General features: G+C 41.1%; 1 protein-coding gene across 2 annotated transcripts in view; it reads right to left on the bottom strand.

Moving 5' to 3' along the window:
* Nucleotides 1-15,440, bottom strand: part of EEA1 (early endosome antigen 1) — a 71,080-nt gene extending 55,640 nt beyond the window's left edge. Inside the window, exons 1-3 of one of the 2 annotated variants that reach the window (XM_042889664.1) lie at nucleotides 15,392-15,440; nucleotides 9,433-9,525; nucleotides 6,451-6,573 (exon numbers count right to left, since the gene is read on the bottom strand). In XM_042889664.1, coding sequence (XP_042745598.1) covers nucleotides 6,451-6,573; nucleotides 9,433-9,525; nucleotides 15,392-15,415 — 240 coding nt within the window. In that variant the 5' untranslated portion in view covers nucleotides 15,416-15,440. The remainder of the gene's footprint in view (nucleotides 1-6,450; nucleotides 6,574-9,432; nucleotides 9,526-15,391) is intronic. The other variant, XM_042889665.1, reaches the window with a different exon arrangement.
* Nucleotides 15,441-15,446: the final 6 nt, after the last annotated feature.

The following is a 15,446-nucleotide window of genomic DNA, read 5'->3' on the forward strand; positions in this document are numbered from 1 at the left end:
CTATTATTACTCTGTAGGATTGATGAAGGAATGCAATAAAAATACAACAAAAACTTCAGCTTTATCAGAATATTACCTTTCTTTTAAATGTTTTTCCTCATCATTCTGCACAAAGCTGATGTGAACATCAAGTTGTGTGTTGTGACAACACCTTCACAGCAGAAATAATTTCCCTACTCACTAGCAAAGAAAATTAAAGATTTCAAATCATTTCACATATTTCTTCAACAAGAAGAAGGCTTCAGCACGCAGCCTGAATTACTTTATTTTTAAATCTCCACGTAGGTGTCTAACTCTCCAATTGCTGTCAGTGGAGAACTATTTGATGCAGCTAATGGAGCAAGCAACTCTGCAGCTGACCTAACAAATGTATATAATGTAAGTAGGGCCAGCAAGTGAGGTCCCCATCAGACTCCATTGCTGCGAACTGGAGCTTGAAGCACGCCTTAAATCTAAATCTAAGCACTTACCAACTGTTCTATTTTCCAGAGCTTTACTGAAATAGTCTTTGTAGAGCTAATATGAAATCTTGTCTTACGTAATTAATGAGTGAAACGCAGATTACTTTAGGCTTCTTTTTCACAAATTAAAACTGGAGTTAGCTAGTAAAAAGAGGCCACCACTTCTTTAGAGACAGCCTCATGGGCAAAACAGCTTATACAGATTTGCTTATAGAGTTGGAGTACAAGAGAAGGAATCCTAGGCAAGTTTGGAAGTCACAGACATAACTACCCAGCTTCCTTAGCGTTTTGTTTAAAAATGGAATGACTGCCCATTCTGTTCTCCAACCCCATTTTAATACTGAATAGAACTGAACAAATGGTTGCTCTAAATTACTGCTGATCTACAGTTGTCTGTGGTACAGAGCCATATAACATGAAGAGCACGCATGGAGCTTATTTGCTAATGCAAGCAGAACTTCTGCAACATCTTGCATTTTTATCCCAGCAATTACATCGTGAGTCAAGCTTAAAAAACCAAGGAACTTTGCTATTTTCCACTGAGAAGTCAATTTTGTTCCATAAACACTCTTAGAAAATATTTAAGTACTGCATTGAGCAAAAAATAAGCAACAAAAAATGAACCAATGCATAATAGCTGCTTTTACCATACAGAAAGGGTGAGAAAATAGTCTACTATATACATACCATGGGACAGCAAAGTCTAATTCAGTATTGTCATTTATATGACCAGGCTCTAAGTTAACATACATTTGAGTTTCTTGGCCTCATCTTTGACCTTCCAGAAATACTGTGCCAGCACTCAAGTTTACAGTCTGCTTACAGTGAATCACATGAACAAAAAGTGACAGCTAAGATTCAAGTCCAAAGCTGTAACATTTCCAATCATGACCTATGTTTGAAAGTGTCTCAGAATTCAGAGGAACATTTATAACCTTTTCACAAGTGTATTGCTCAAAACATCACCTTGCTATAACAACACTGAGCACATTTAGAACAGAAAGTTCAAGAGCACGTTCACATGCTCAGAGGCATAATCACCCTCCTGGAGCTGATTTTAGTTTTTAAGTGTGACAATTATTTGGAAAGATTCTAAATTCATTGTTAGTGTTTTTCCACCAAAGCTGAACCTTCCCAACCTTTCCAGATACGTGGCATCACCAGCATTCGCATAATAACTTGAAACTAAAACTCAGATATCCTTCAGTTATAAGGTGATGCAAAGGCTGAAATATTTCATAGGACAGATTAGGGAAGCGTACATACTTGGGGCCAGAGAACAAAAAGAGTCTGACTCAGAGCTGAACGCTGTATCATGTCATTTCTAGGTTTTGTTTCCTTAACACACATTGAAGCAATTAACTAAATCCTCAGGACGTTCTCAGAAGTAAATTCAATTGCCTTCCTCAAGAGCAAGGGCAAGACCACATCTGAAATCTATTTCAGAGGTCTTACATATTGATTGAGTATATATCTATGGGATACTTTAAGTGAAAGAAAAATAAGGTCACTTGCTTTACATATTCTTTAAAGGAAAATACTGTTGACAGACTTTTTTTCCGTGCTTCTACCAGGAAAAAAGCACTCTATGTTTACATACACAATAAGATGCCAGCAGCTTCCTGAGATGACATCTCTATTTAATTATTAAAAAAAGTATCTTAAAATATCATATTTCTGATATTAAAGACTCACGGTCCATCTCAACTTTGTAGTATTTAACTTTCTGATCAAAAAGAAAAGGGGTACCTTGCTACAGTTTGCTTTGTAACATATTGCAGACAATGTATTTCCAGGAAAGAAGCTGGATTCTTCTTGACAAGAATAGAGCCAACATAATTTCTAGTTTGGCTCTCTTCTGTTTCTACCACTATTGATGAGTAAGACTACAGTTCTGTCACAACCTACAAGACTACAATTTTGTCACGAATTAGAAATTCTAATTCAGTGGATTCCCTGCTTCTTAAAAGAAACTGGCAGCACACATCCAAGTCAAATCGGATCAGTATCTCCAGTTCTTCATTCTCTTTGTATTGTTCAGACGCTGCAGAAAATTAACGTACCAGTGTAGCTCAGCCAACGATTTTTGTGCCCGTGCAAAGCAGGCAAGTAGCACCAAGGTGTAAATTGCAATCTCATTGGAGAAGCAACTCAAAGACCAGTCAAAAAGGACGCATAAAATTCTATATAGGCATTAAAGCTTTGCATGGGCAGGGAGCAGAGGGGTGTGGGGGAACAGTCTGCAACATTCCAAGGGCATCCATAAAAAAGGTATAATCAATTGAGATATGAGAAAAAAACATGGGGGGAAAAAAAAATCAAGAACAACAGAGTATTTTCAAACAAAAACAGAAAACTTTTCTGCATATGTAGTATTCCAAAGTACACTCTAGGCAAACATGCTATAAAAAGCCTATTCAGAAAACAGCTTTATATTTTGTTTGTATTAGCCAAGAAATGCGTACTTACTAAGCATCTGTGAAGTCACAAAAATAACCCAAATGAACTGTTAAATATTGCCTTAGGTTTAGCCACACTGCAGCTAAAACAATAGACATTAATGGCCACTACATTCTGAACACTGCAGGAGTACCACACAGTGGCATTCTGAATGCCTCTGGTGAAACCAGGAACTGTGAAATTATGCCTCTCCGACTTACTGTTTAATCATCATCAATGTCCAAAAGAAACAGCAAAGAAATGGGGGAAACAGATTAGAAATGCATCATTCCTTTTTGGGAAGAAAGAAAAAAAAAAAAACAAAAAAAAAACAGAACAAACAACACAGCTGTTGTTAGTGACAGCTCTATATATGAAAGTCATATATATTAAAAAAAAAAGTTATATAATATGTATAAAAGGGGAACAATGTTCTATCTGGGAACGTGGTGATACATTCAACTTCCATAAGGAATTTGTTCAGTCAAGTTGGCTATACACTGACAAAGACAATTGCTAACATTATGGTGCCTGTTCTTGCAGCTAAGTATGCCTCAACTTTTAAGGTGAAGTTTCTTCAGTGTGTGAGGAGTGGGGAAAAATACTTCACTGTTATTTTAACCACTTATCATATCGTGCAATCCCTAGTTTGAAAAAGAAGGACTGCAAGGAGAGCCATTTAAGAGAAAGACTACAAATAAATCTCCAGGCGAGTGGTGTCTGCTTTCTTGCAGCAGGCCATCAGACACACTCAGAAGTTCTGGGAGGGAACACCTTGCCTGAAGAATGCCACCATCCTTCCCTGCAAAGACCACACAGGGAGGGATAGGCAAGGAGAACACTTATCACAAGGCGATAAGTGACCTAAGTTACTTCAGTTTTAATCAGCAGGGAGCACCTATCAGCAAAAGAGAGGTTAGGGGTCAGGGAAGAAAGCAATAGGCAAACTTAAAAGCAAGGCAGCAGTGCTTTTGTCAACGAAGAGACATTTTTTTGGGTCACACATCATGAGAATAAACACTGACCTTGCAGTGTTTCCTTTCTCCACACTTGAGGACAATGCACTGGCAAAAAAAAAAAAAAACTGAACTCCAGAGCTTCTTCAGCACTGTTTCCAGCAAACTGTATTTGAGCTTTTCACAGGAGCATCAGCAAGTCACAGACACCCCTACATCAGTCTAAGTAAGCAGAAGTCAGCAATGTTTTGTACATCTGCTGCAAAAGATGACACTAATAGCAGATGGCAGTGATAGCCGATTATACTCTTCTTACAGTGCTGCCTCAGGAATGGCAAAGACACAGTGAAGGGTGACAGGCATCGCTGTTTCAGAATCAAGATGTGCTTGTTGTAACTACAAACTATCATTTCCCATCAACAAATACAAACTAACAGCTTCTCAGCAGTCAAATATTTAACATTTGACATGCTAGCACTGATAATGATTAGCAGATGCCTCACTTTTTCAGAGCTTCCATGAACTCTAATATAATAGATAAAGCCTTTTTTCTCATCTCTTTTCTGAATCTCTGAGCCAAAAAGCTTCAGATGTTTCAGTTAGAATTTGTATTTCATATACCACACTCAGTACAGAAGTTCTATCACATTAAAAAGTTGTAATGTGCTACTATCAAGTAGAAGTACCTGATGATTGAAAATCAAAAGTGGGCAAGAAGCTACAGTCAACTCCACAAAACTGTATTAAAAATAGCCCAGGTTATACAGAAGAGTGATTCCTTCAGGTAACCAAACCTCTCTAATGGCTCACATCACAGTATTTATTGATACCAGTGCATCAGGAATGCCCCAGTCTGTCACCATAAGCCATAAGAAAGTTTTAGCTTATTCACATAAGGCACTTGCATAGTGACCAGAAAATCAAAAGAATAAAGGCAACACAACTATAAACACAGCTCTATAGACACTCCTTGCTTCAACAGGAGGCAGTGATGAGTTAGTTAATCACAGAATCATAAAAGTTGGAAAAGACCTCTAAAATCACCAAGCCCAACTGTCAACCCAACACCTCTACGCTGCTCGGTGCCACATCCACATGGCTCTTGACCACCTCCAGTGACACTGACCTCACCACCTCCCTGGGCAGCCTGTGCCAGTGCAGAACCACTCTTCCTGAGAAAAAATTCTTCCTGATACTCAACCTGAATCTCCTCTGGCACAACTTGAGGCCAGTACCCCTTCATTTTATCACTGTTACTCGGGAGAAGAGACCAACCCTCACTTTACTGAAACCTCCTTTCAGGTCATTTCAGAGGGCAATAATGTCTCCTGAGCCTCCCCAAAACTGAACAATCCCAGTTCCCTCAGCCGCTCCCCATCAGACTCGTGCTCCAGACCCCATGCAGCTGTGTTACCCTTCTCTGGACACACTCCAGGGCCCCCATGTCTTTCTTGTAGTGAGGAATCCAAAACTGAACACAATGCTCAAGGTGCAGACTCACCACCACAGAGTACAGATCAGCTCCCTGGTCCTGCTGACTGCACAATTTCTGATACAAAACCACCACGCCATTGGCCTTCTTGGCCACCTAGGCACACTGCTGGCTCAAGTTCAGCTGTCTGTTGACCAGCACCTTCAGATCTTTCTCCTCTGTCATACAGCTACAAACAAACAGATTCCAAAACTTGGAAGTAACATTGGTAGAAAGAATGTAAAACAGTTTTATCTCCACTCAAGATCATTTAGTGCACAGGAGACTACCTGATTCTAAAAGTCAAATCTGAAGGTTCATGGAGGGAGAAAAAAAAAAAAAAGAAAAAAAACAAGAAAACCAATCAGATAGCTGAAGGCTGTTATTTTACATTCTATATTCCACAGCTGTAAGAATTCAGAAGTGCACTACTAGTACTTAAAGCCTAGTAACTGAAACAGCCTTTGTATTTTGTCAAGGATATAAAACATTTTCGATAAAATGTTGTGCATTTTTCTTCCTTTTTTGTATGTGTTTTTTTTTTTTCCCCCAACCTATAAAGCTCTAAAATGCTCAAGGGAAAAAAGGTTTTAAATTGTATTTGAAATTTTTATCTTCAGCTCCATCCTTTCACAATATATCAGTCTCCTTCTAGAAATCTGCTTTAAATGTTAGCTAACAATATCTTAAACCAGATCTAATACTGTATTTATCAGGAATCTGTGTCTGAAGGAGAATATATCAAATAATGTAAGCTCAGCTTACCAGAAAAACGAGTAAAAGCTGTTCAATAGGAATACATGAGTGAATGTAAGTCTCCCAATATTAGGAATAAAGAGTGAATGTAAGTCTCTCAATATTAGGAATACAAGAGTGAATGTAAGTTTCCCAGTATTGGGAATACTTCACATGAGACATAACTGCAAACCGGAGAGATACACATAAATGCATTCTTCTGCTGAATGTATGCTTTTCAATCTTGCAAAGAGATCAACTATTTTTTAAAGAGGAATCAAAACAAACACACTTTTTAAAAGTTGATATCCAAGCCACGAGAAAACAGGTATGTTCATTTAAAACAATCCATCACCAAAGCTATTGAAACAAAATAAACAAGACCCACAGTAACAGCCGGAATGTCACGAAGCTCCTGTCTTCCTTCTGTCCCCATGTGTTCATTCTGGTAATGTTCAGACAGATCAGTAGGAGTTACACACACTTTCATACAGAGTGGACAGATGAAGCCCTGTGAAACGTATATTTGTCTTTAAGAAACCAATAAAAACAAAAAGATTTTGGAATCAAATAGTGTTCAAATTCTTATGCAGGAAGCTCTTACAATCACTAAAGCAAAGTCTGCAGCTATTTCCTTTTGGACGTTTAATTTTTGCAAACCACGTCTCAATACCATGAAGAAGACAAAAAGGAACAGTTAAGAATGTGAAAATAAATCTAAACCACATGTTAAAAGCTAGTACCATATTGCATACTAGTAAGTCTTTTCCAGACACCCTTGGGACCCTCTTCATGTGACAGAGGAATGTGCTGCATAGCACGTCATGAATGGACCATTATAAGGCATCGCATCAGATCCACCAGGCCGTTTCCCACAGGCATTTTCAGATCCAGGACAGAAAGAGACCAAAATCATCACAGAGACTGCAGAAATACTTCTGTAAATTGGTAAGCAAATTTACAGTAGAATGAGAGGCACAGGCGCAAGTGCAACTGCACACTCAGTTGGCATTGTCACTTAGGGAAATAGAAACACCATTTTGGCAGAATTGAAGAAAAAAAAAAAAGGGGGGGGGGGGGGAGGGAGATGGGAGAGGTGGATTAAACATGCTCACCAGGGATTTACCAAAGCCAAAAGTTAAATGAGTTTCTAAAGAACAGCAGCTTTAGACATGCTCAACCCCCAGAAAAAGCAAACGTGGCACAGCGTGCTGTGGGTGCCCATCCATGCTATGGCTGCAGGACACCTGCACACCTGGAGGCGCACCTGCAAAATGGGGTCTTGAGACAGAACTGTGCCACCAATGCAGCCATGTGACACCATAACAGAAGTGTAACTCACAGGTGGACACCCTGCAAACATGGAATATTTAGTGACCCTATACTGCACATGGAGTTGCAGTGGAATCTAAGATATAAAGGAAGGACAGGCCTGAACTTTTCCTTCTGTCAGGCTGCACAGTGAATAAAAGATACATCAAGAGTTGACTGCAGGCCCATGCGTGATCTGTAATGCTGACGTGGCCCCAGAAGAAACTAAAACAGGCCTATCTCTTTTGCTGAGCAATGAATAGTTTTAATTTAATCAGGCTCCCTCATTCCTTTTGTTTTATACTGCAATTTTCGAAACTCAGGATTGATTTCAACCTAGTTTGAAGGAGGCATGAAACATGAGAATCTACTCAGATTTAGTAATTATTCATTTGAATCTTACAGCAACACAAATTAGAAAATCTAGCTATAAACTGGAATGAAAACAAGTCGATTAGATTATTTTTTGTTTTACGCAATACTGGAGAACCAGGTGGGATCATAACTATATAAAGGAGAGCAAACATTCTGCAAAGCCTGACTACAGCAGTTTGATTTGAGAGTTCTCAGAAAGCAAACACCTCAGACCAGCTGCAAAGGAAAAGCACAACCAAGAGAAAGGCTCAAGCTGCACACAGTGATGCATGGACCTCAGAGAGCAACAAACCATCACCAGCTTCAGAACTCAGATTTGATCAGATTTTGAAGTCACATGCAACACCCTACCTGCAAGCAATGTAGCTGATGGCAGAATTACTGATAACTAAAGATACTTTTATGTTATATATGTGTACAGCATCATCCAGAAGTGACACACAGTGATCTGGCTTGAGTTTCAGCAGGGCAGCAAGAAGTAAGGGTGCAGTAGTGCAGGCACACCAGCACTTTCAAAGTATGGCTTATGTCAACAAACAACACTACATTAGTATCAAGGTACCTCATGACACGCACCAGTGATATTACAATCATGATAACAGAATTGTTCCATTTTAGCCAAACTTTGGAAAGAAGCAATCATCTCATCGCTGATTTCTATGCTGTAGTTAACTGAAATAGTGACGAGATTTTAGACACACTTTAAGAATATTTATTCACGTCAGGGACAGTGTAAACATGCATACAAAACTCACAGATGCATGACATGTATAACATACAACAATAAATTCAGCCATGTCTGATCATACTGATTGTAACATGGCCTTGAGAACTAAGACATAAGCAGATGCACAGATGGAAGGCAATTAATTTTGAACAGCACAGGGAGAAGTTCTCTTATCGCTTATCATAACAGACACACGAGCTTTTGACTCATCATACACTTCATTCAGTGTAAGAAAGGGCACTTTGCTCCCTTTAATGCTGTAACAGGAGTAATTAACCTTGCACTGCATTTGTATGCTAAGCTTGAAACATTGGCAAGCTCAGTAATCAGGCTACATTAGCACAAAATAGCTTCAACAGCCAGTGAAGTCAGCGTGCATTTTTAAAAGTTAATATTTGACAACACTGTAAATCCAAAGACGTTGTAACGTAGGATAGAAGCAAGAATAAGACCTTACTCTGCTGGCTAAGCGTGGCATAAAGCACTTTAGGAAAATTGATAGGACTTACAAATGGCAGCTTTATGTACACAGACCAAACAAAAACCAACACATCTGATATTTCACTTAGAGAAGGAGGTTCCCAAAATACATTATATCTAGCACATGCAAGGTGAGAAAGAAGTACAGGTGAGTTTTCAAAATTCATTAAACATTTATAAATGAGGATTGTTAAGCTTGTATCTTATTGCTTTTCAGTTTAATCATTCATGTCTACGATAACAGGAAGGATTGCCTGTCATCATTTAGATAAACAAACAAAAGTCACATAAATACGGTCTATTCTCACTTTTCTATTTAAATTAGAACCTATTTTTAGACAGTGGCACTTTTAAGTATTTACATAGAACAGCTGCCATTTAGGAGCGGCACTCGAAGGAATGCCCAACAGCTCTGTGGGTCAGAGACAAGCAGACACAAGGTTCACAACTCCAGCCCCACAAATCAGTGCACAGTACCTCAGAGGAGCCTTCATTGTTCACATCCACGGCATTTCCTGGAGCGGCAGATGAATCGGAATCTGAGCTCTGAGACCCAACTCTGCCCGGAGTCTGAAAGAGAAAGGGAGGGGCAAAATGAATGTCTGCAGTCTGTATTTAACAGAGCATGGTACGTAACCTTTACAAAGGCCTCTCTGCAAAAGCACAGATATTTCTTCCGTGAGTGTAACAAAATGAACCAGCTCACCAACTAGTTAGGTAATTTTCAGTGCAACACTTAACAAAACCTTTTATCCAACACTCTCAAAGCACTCAAAGTATCAAACAACAAGCAGACAGCAAAAGCAAAGGCCAGGATTTTAAACAGATTCCTCTTACGAACACTCAACACAAAACAAAGCTTTAAACTCAAGTCTGCCCGTCTATCACTCTAACCCTACTGTTAAATTAGCTCTCTTCATCCAAGAGGAAAACATCACAAGTTACAATCTGAACATTTTCAGCAGCGGCGGCTGCTGCTTTTACTCATCTCCAGAACTCCACTGCCTGCCCAATGGCAGAAGAGTTACCATTCTCAAAGCAAACACCAGCAAATAAATTATCTCAGTACTGATATGCAATCCTAGATTCTACAAAGAATAAAAGTTCATTATCTAATTCCACAAGGGCAACTGAAAGTGGGATGAAGTAACACTGCTTCAGCCCAGCCAGAAATATTCATAGCATCGTACAGGGATTTCTGATCTAATACAGGAGGATTAAAGATACAGAAATTTAAACATATAGATGGAAATTTACAGAGAGGGGGGCAGAAGGAAACAGTTTTAATTTTTAAATCTTGGTACCTCCAAAAGTTTGCTTGAGAATTTTCTTTAACATATCCTTTCTTTTCAGACCAATCAGTCTGATTGATAACATACCTACAACATGCAAGCTTCTCCATACTTTGAAAATGAAATACTCTTCCCTGCCATGTTTGGTACAGAGTGTTCTATTTCAAACTCTCGTGTAGATTACAGTCTTGTAATCAAATTAAAAGAAAAACAATGTGTAATTAAAAGGTCAAATTTACTGATTAAGGACTGATGCCCAACTAGATGCTGATTTTAGGACAGATCCACAGATGAACCAAGGCAAAGTAAGTAAATGTGTCAGAAGCAAGCTATCAGGAGCTGGTGACAGCAAGTGTAAGAGGGGAACATCTCTCTCCATTTCTGTCTTTTCTGGGTCATCAGCAGGAGGCTGGGCTGCATTTGTGTGCACACTGTTTTATGTGAGAGCAAAGAGTCCAAAGGTGATAGGTGGACTCTGAATGGGATGATCTTACAGGTCTTTTCCAACCGTGGTGATTCTATGATATATATACACATATCTACATTAGGGAACGTGAAATAAGTTTTCTCCCACAAAGGAGCTGAAACTTCAAGATATAAGAAGCAATTTTATTGATAGGAATTTTTCAAAAAGCTTTAGAAATCTAAGGATGATAAGGATTTGTATGACAACTAGCTAAGGAGGATCTTCTGTTCCCAAGAAGGCCGAAAAACAGAACCCTATCTGTTCTAATACCTACATCCACAAGTAGAAAGGATGCTTTGAAATGGAGAAAGTGTCAGCTTTAACAGACAACAAACTTCTTCAATAATCATTTACAGCAAGTGGATACCTTTGGCTTCACTCTTCATTTCCAAAATCTGAAGAAATCAGTCTGGGCCAGCAGAATGTTTGATGCCCCATCCCTGGAGACTTCCAAGGCAAGGCTGGATAAGGCCCTGGGCAACGTGATCTAGCTGTGGTTTTCCTGTTTATTGCAGGGAACTTGGACTAGATGGCCCTCGAAGGTCCCTTCCAACTCTAAGGATTCCATGATAATCCTAAGGGAGATACCACGCAAGAGCTGACAGCCTGGGCAGTGACAGCAGCAGATGGCCAGACGGTCTACTGAACCGAGCAGAGCACACCTCCACTTCAGCCATACCTGACAGCTGCACAGTAAATGAACCACTTCTTCCCAAAACCAAGAACCTTCTGTGACTGCTAAGACACAAGAACATTCCTTCACTTTACATCATAACATCTCATACAGCGCTACAGTGCACTGTTAATCAGCTATCGTGTGACAGAACTGTTTCACACTGAGATCTGCATGTTAACTTCTGCTGGTTTATAACTACAAATTGGAGATCAGTACAAGCACCAGGAGGAAAGCTGTTACTGTAAAGCACAGTATCGTTATTACATGGTTGATTAAAGTACTTGCTTTACAAAACACTTCAGACATGCCATTATCACACTAAAATGCACCATGTGGCACATATTACTACATGAAACAAAGAAGTTATCAAACAGTTCCTGATAAAATCCTTTTAGGGGTTTTAAAAAACAACGTGCTTCCTTCAAAACAGAGTGTAATTCAACATAGCTGTAGAAGGTACAACAGGTGGCATTTTCCAGGGAGCAGCATACATGAAGAGTGGGAAGGAGAGAAGTCATTACCTATCAGGAGAAACACACCCAATCGTCTACTTGCAAAGTGATACAATCTATCAGAAAGAACAGAATACACATTTGGGAGGATGTTATGGAGACCAAGACTACCAATGCAACTAACATCTCTTCTAAAGTTGCGCTGTAATTGAAACATCCCTCACCAGACAAAAAATGGGGGGACTGAGACACTGGGACTTTTTTCTTTTACTGAGCATCCCATGATTAAAGTATATTCACAGATATTTAAACGAGGCTCCCACATCACTGCTATGCCACATTCCATTAAAAACATAAATCACAACCCATTGAACAGCATAACAAATGGGTTTGCCTGGTGAACTCAGGGAAGGTCCAGAGTGATGCTCAATGTTTTCAGTTACCTTTATTATTCTTGACTACATAAAGCCCTGGGCAATGAGGGGGAGCAGAAGAATGACGTATGAATCATATGGGCAGAGTAACTACACACAGGATTCTGTATTTGTACTCTAACACAACTAACATTTGACATACATAGCTGATGAAAACTTAGTTTCTCAGCCAAGGTATTTGCTTCCTAATTGTCTGAAATTATATTTGTTTCTTGAGCTGAGAAGCATGCATTTCTACTTACGGCTCTATAGCTGTGGAAATATTATGCTAAACTGTGTAATGTTTTCAGTTGTGTTTTCTCAAAACTTCAAGCTAATATAAAGAAACATCATTAACAACAGAAAGCACAATGACTGCAGCTTGTTTTCTGAAAAGGAATAGAAAATTATGTAATGAATGAGTTGAGCTAATGCATTAAAAGTGACACGGTATAAATATGGATCACTCCCATGTTGTTTCTGCACAGTCATTTATCTGTCTGTACTTACACTCCATTCACTTGTGGCGCTCTTTTCAGCAGTTTTAATTCAGAATAAATTAAATCTTTGAAGAAGACTTTAAGCCTTGAGAATGTCTTAAAAAAAATATATGGGTTTATACAGTTTTCCCAGTGCAGGTTGAAATATGACATAAGGCACTACTGCCCAAACACATCAAGGTTCTGAACCAAAAAAGCAAGGCACAAGAATGGAAAAATAAGCCAGCCATTGCCCTTGTCATCAAACTCCAGCACCTTTTCCATTCTTCTGTTTTACTCGCCTTGAAGTCCTTAAAGACTTGATGGCCCAAGTACATTCCAATAAAGCTTTCTCTTTAGGAGCTTCTTGAGCAAAGGATGCACTTTGTACTGCAGTTTATATGTTCACACAACAAGTCAGTGTTTCAGAGACAACACTTTCTCAAAGCCTCCATACAAAACTTTCAACTCTGGAAACACTGTAAATCTAATTGAGCACACCTGACAAGGCTGTCACTTAGCAGCAATTAACAGGTATGCCAGAAACAGAGCATGCTGTGATACAGAACACCGTTTACTTCTTTAGAAGCGTGACAGCTACTTTACAACTCCATTAAATGCAAAGATGCGGTGTTCCCAGGCATGAAGCCTTCCCTCGCTGCCTGACACCAGTTCTGCACGAGCACCCAAGCGAGCACGCTGCCTAGCCAGCCCTGTAATCACAGGCGTAAAGAAGAAAATTATAGGTATGGCACAAGATGCAGCACATCCCAGACAAGTAAATATCTCTGTTCTTGAGCACAGTACCACTTCAGCTACAGAAATGCCTGCGAAGCCCAGGTGTGCACTTGGAACCAAAGGCCCTTCAGAACTGAACGTAATACAGACCTCTTTTGGCAAAAACCACCTTTTCTCCCTGAAACTGAGAAGTGGCAAAAGCCTCAATGAAATTTTTTTTTTTTTCACAAACCAGTTAAGTGCAAACTTAGAACAGATGGATCTTTGAGATGTTGCATTGAAAACATACGTAAAATTTAGGAACAGCTTGCAAGGAAAGGACCCAAAAGGAGGTCCCAGTCAAGACAGCATGGAAAAACCAACTTCAAACACTGAGTGATGTTCTGTAGTAACAAGCGTGTAATACTTCCTATTTTTAAAATGTGCCATGCGAAGTTACTCAGAGTATTCTTTTAAAAGCAAAAATTACAGCTGTGGAGGAAACAAAAGGGTCATCAGGAACAGGAAGGGTATTAAAAGAAACATCGGATGTTTTACAACTTCAGGAACCAGAATTTCAGGAGTCTAGAAGTACAAACAGCGTCTTTGCAACTACTGCCTTTCTCCTTCCCAGCCTGAAGCCAGCCTTCTGGACCAACAGAAGTGCCATGCAATGCAGGAGTTCACCTGTTGCCTATCATCAGCAAATGATAAAACTACATATATATATGAGAAACCATGTTTGGTTTGGTTCTTACTTTTTTGATTGTTCTTAAACCAATTACATTTATGATGCACAAGGAAAGTTTCAAAAGGAGGACTGTTGACACTCAAATCACTGCCTCAGTGATGAGAAAATTTTGATTATTCTTAATGCTGCCCCTAGTTGTAATACTTACTCTATCTGCAAATTCGGCAGCAGCAGCCAAAGGCTCACTTTTTGTACCAAGGCACATCAGAAGTCACTGCCATGCTTTGCCAATGGCAAGGTGTAGGTCAAAAGACATGGATGAAGTTACACACACAGCCACTGCTTCTACCGACGGGGCACGAGGCTTTTTGTGAGGGGAGCTTTCCAAAAGAAGAGTTATTCACACCACTCAAAATGCATGCACAAGTTTTACCATTTCCCTGTTTACTTCTGAGCACCTCGATTATCAACGTGCTCTGCTGTAGTTTAGTCATTTTGGGGAAGCAGTGAGGAACAGCTACATCACCAGCAAAGGCGGTCGCTTGCAATGCACAAAAACTTCTGTATGACCTCAGGTTTCTCACACACAGGGGTGAACCTCCCCCAGGCTGTTTTGTACACCATCTCAGCGTTCCTTGAAGGCCTGTGACTTTTCAGAGCAGTCAGCACCCAGCCAAACGCTGGTACCACGTTCAATGAGGGCAGCGCCGAAGTCCCGCTGCTCGCAGCTCTCCTCCCACCACGTTCCGTCCCTCGGAAGCACGAAGCTCGGAGCGCACCACACGCATCCCCCACCCACGCTCTCGCAAACCCGGCCCTCTCGGCCGCGTGCAACGAGGAGTCTCAGCGGGCAGATGCCGCAGCCCGGCTTTCCACCCAGCCGGGCGCGCAGGAAAAGCCGGTTCCGAGCAGACGAGAGGCGGCTGGGTAGCGGCCGGCGTTACGAGCCCGTTCGCCCCCGGAGCGCCGCGATGGAGGCGCGCCCCACGGCTCCGAGCTCAGCCCGGCGGCCGGCGGGGACCCCTCCGCCCCCGAGGAGGGCGCGGCCCCCGGCTCTGCACGCCCGCCGCCCCTAGCCGGGCCCACCCCGTGGCGGCGGGGCTCGGGGCCGCCCACGCGGCCTACTCCGTGCCCGCGGCGGGGCCGGGCAGCGCCGCAGCTCGGGCCGGTGCCTCCCGCCCCGCCGCCGAGCGCGGCCGGCACCAGGAAGCGGGGGAGCCGCCCCGCCGCAGCGCAGCGCGCCGCCTTACCCGCTGCAGGATCCGCCTGAACATGGTGGCGGGGCCGGGTGCCGCCGGGCGGTCG

Source organism: Lagopus leucura, unplaced genomic scaffold, assembly GCF_019238085.1.
Source record: "Lagopus leucura isolate 7727_CA_CO unplaced genomic scaffold, USGS_WTPT01 Super-Scaffold_100159, whole genome shotgun sequence".
NCBI lineage: Eukaryota > Metazoa > Chordata > Aves > Galliformes > Phasianidae > Lagopus > Lagopus leucura.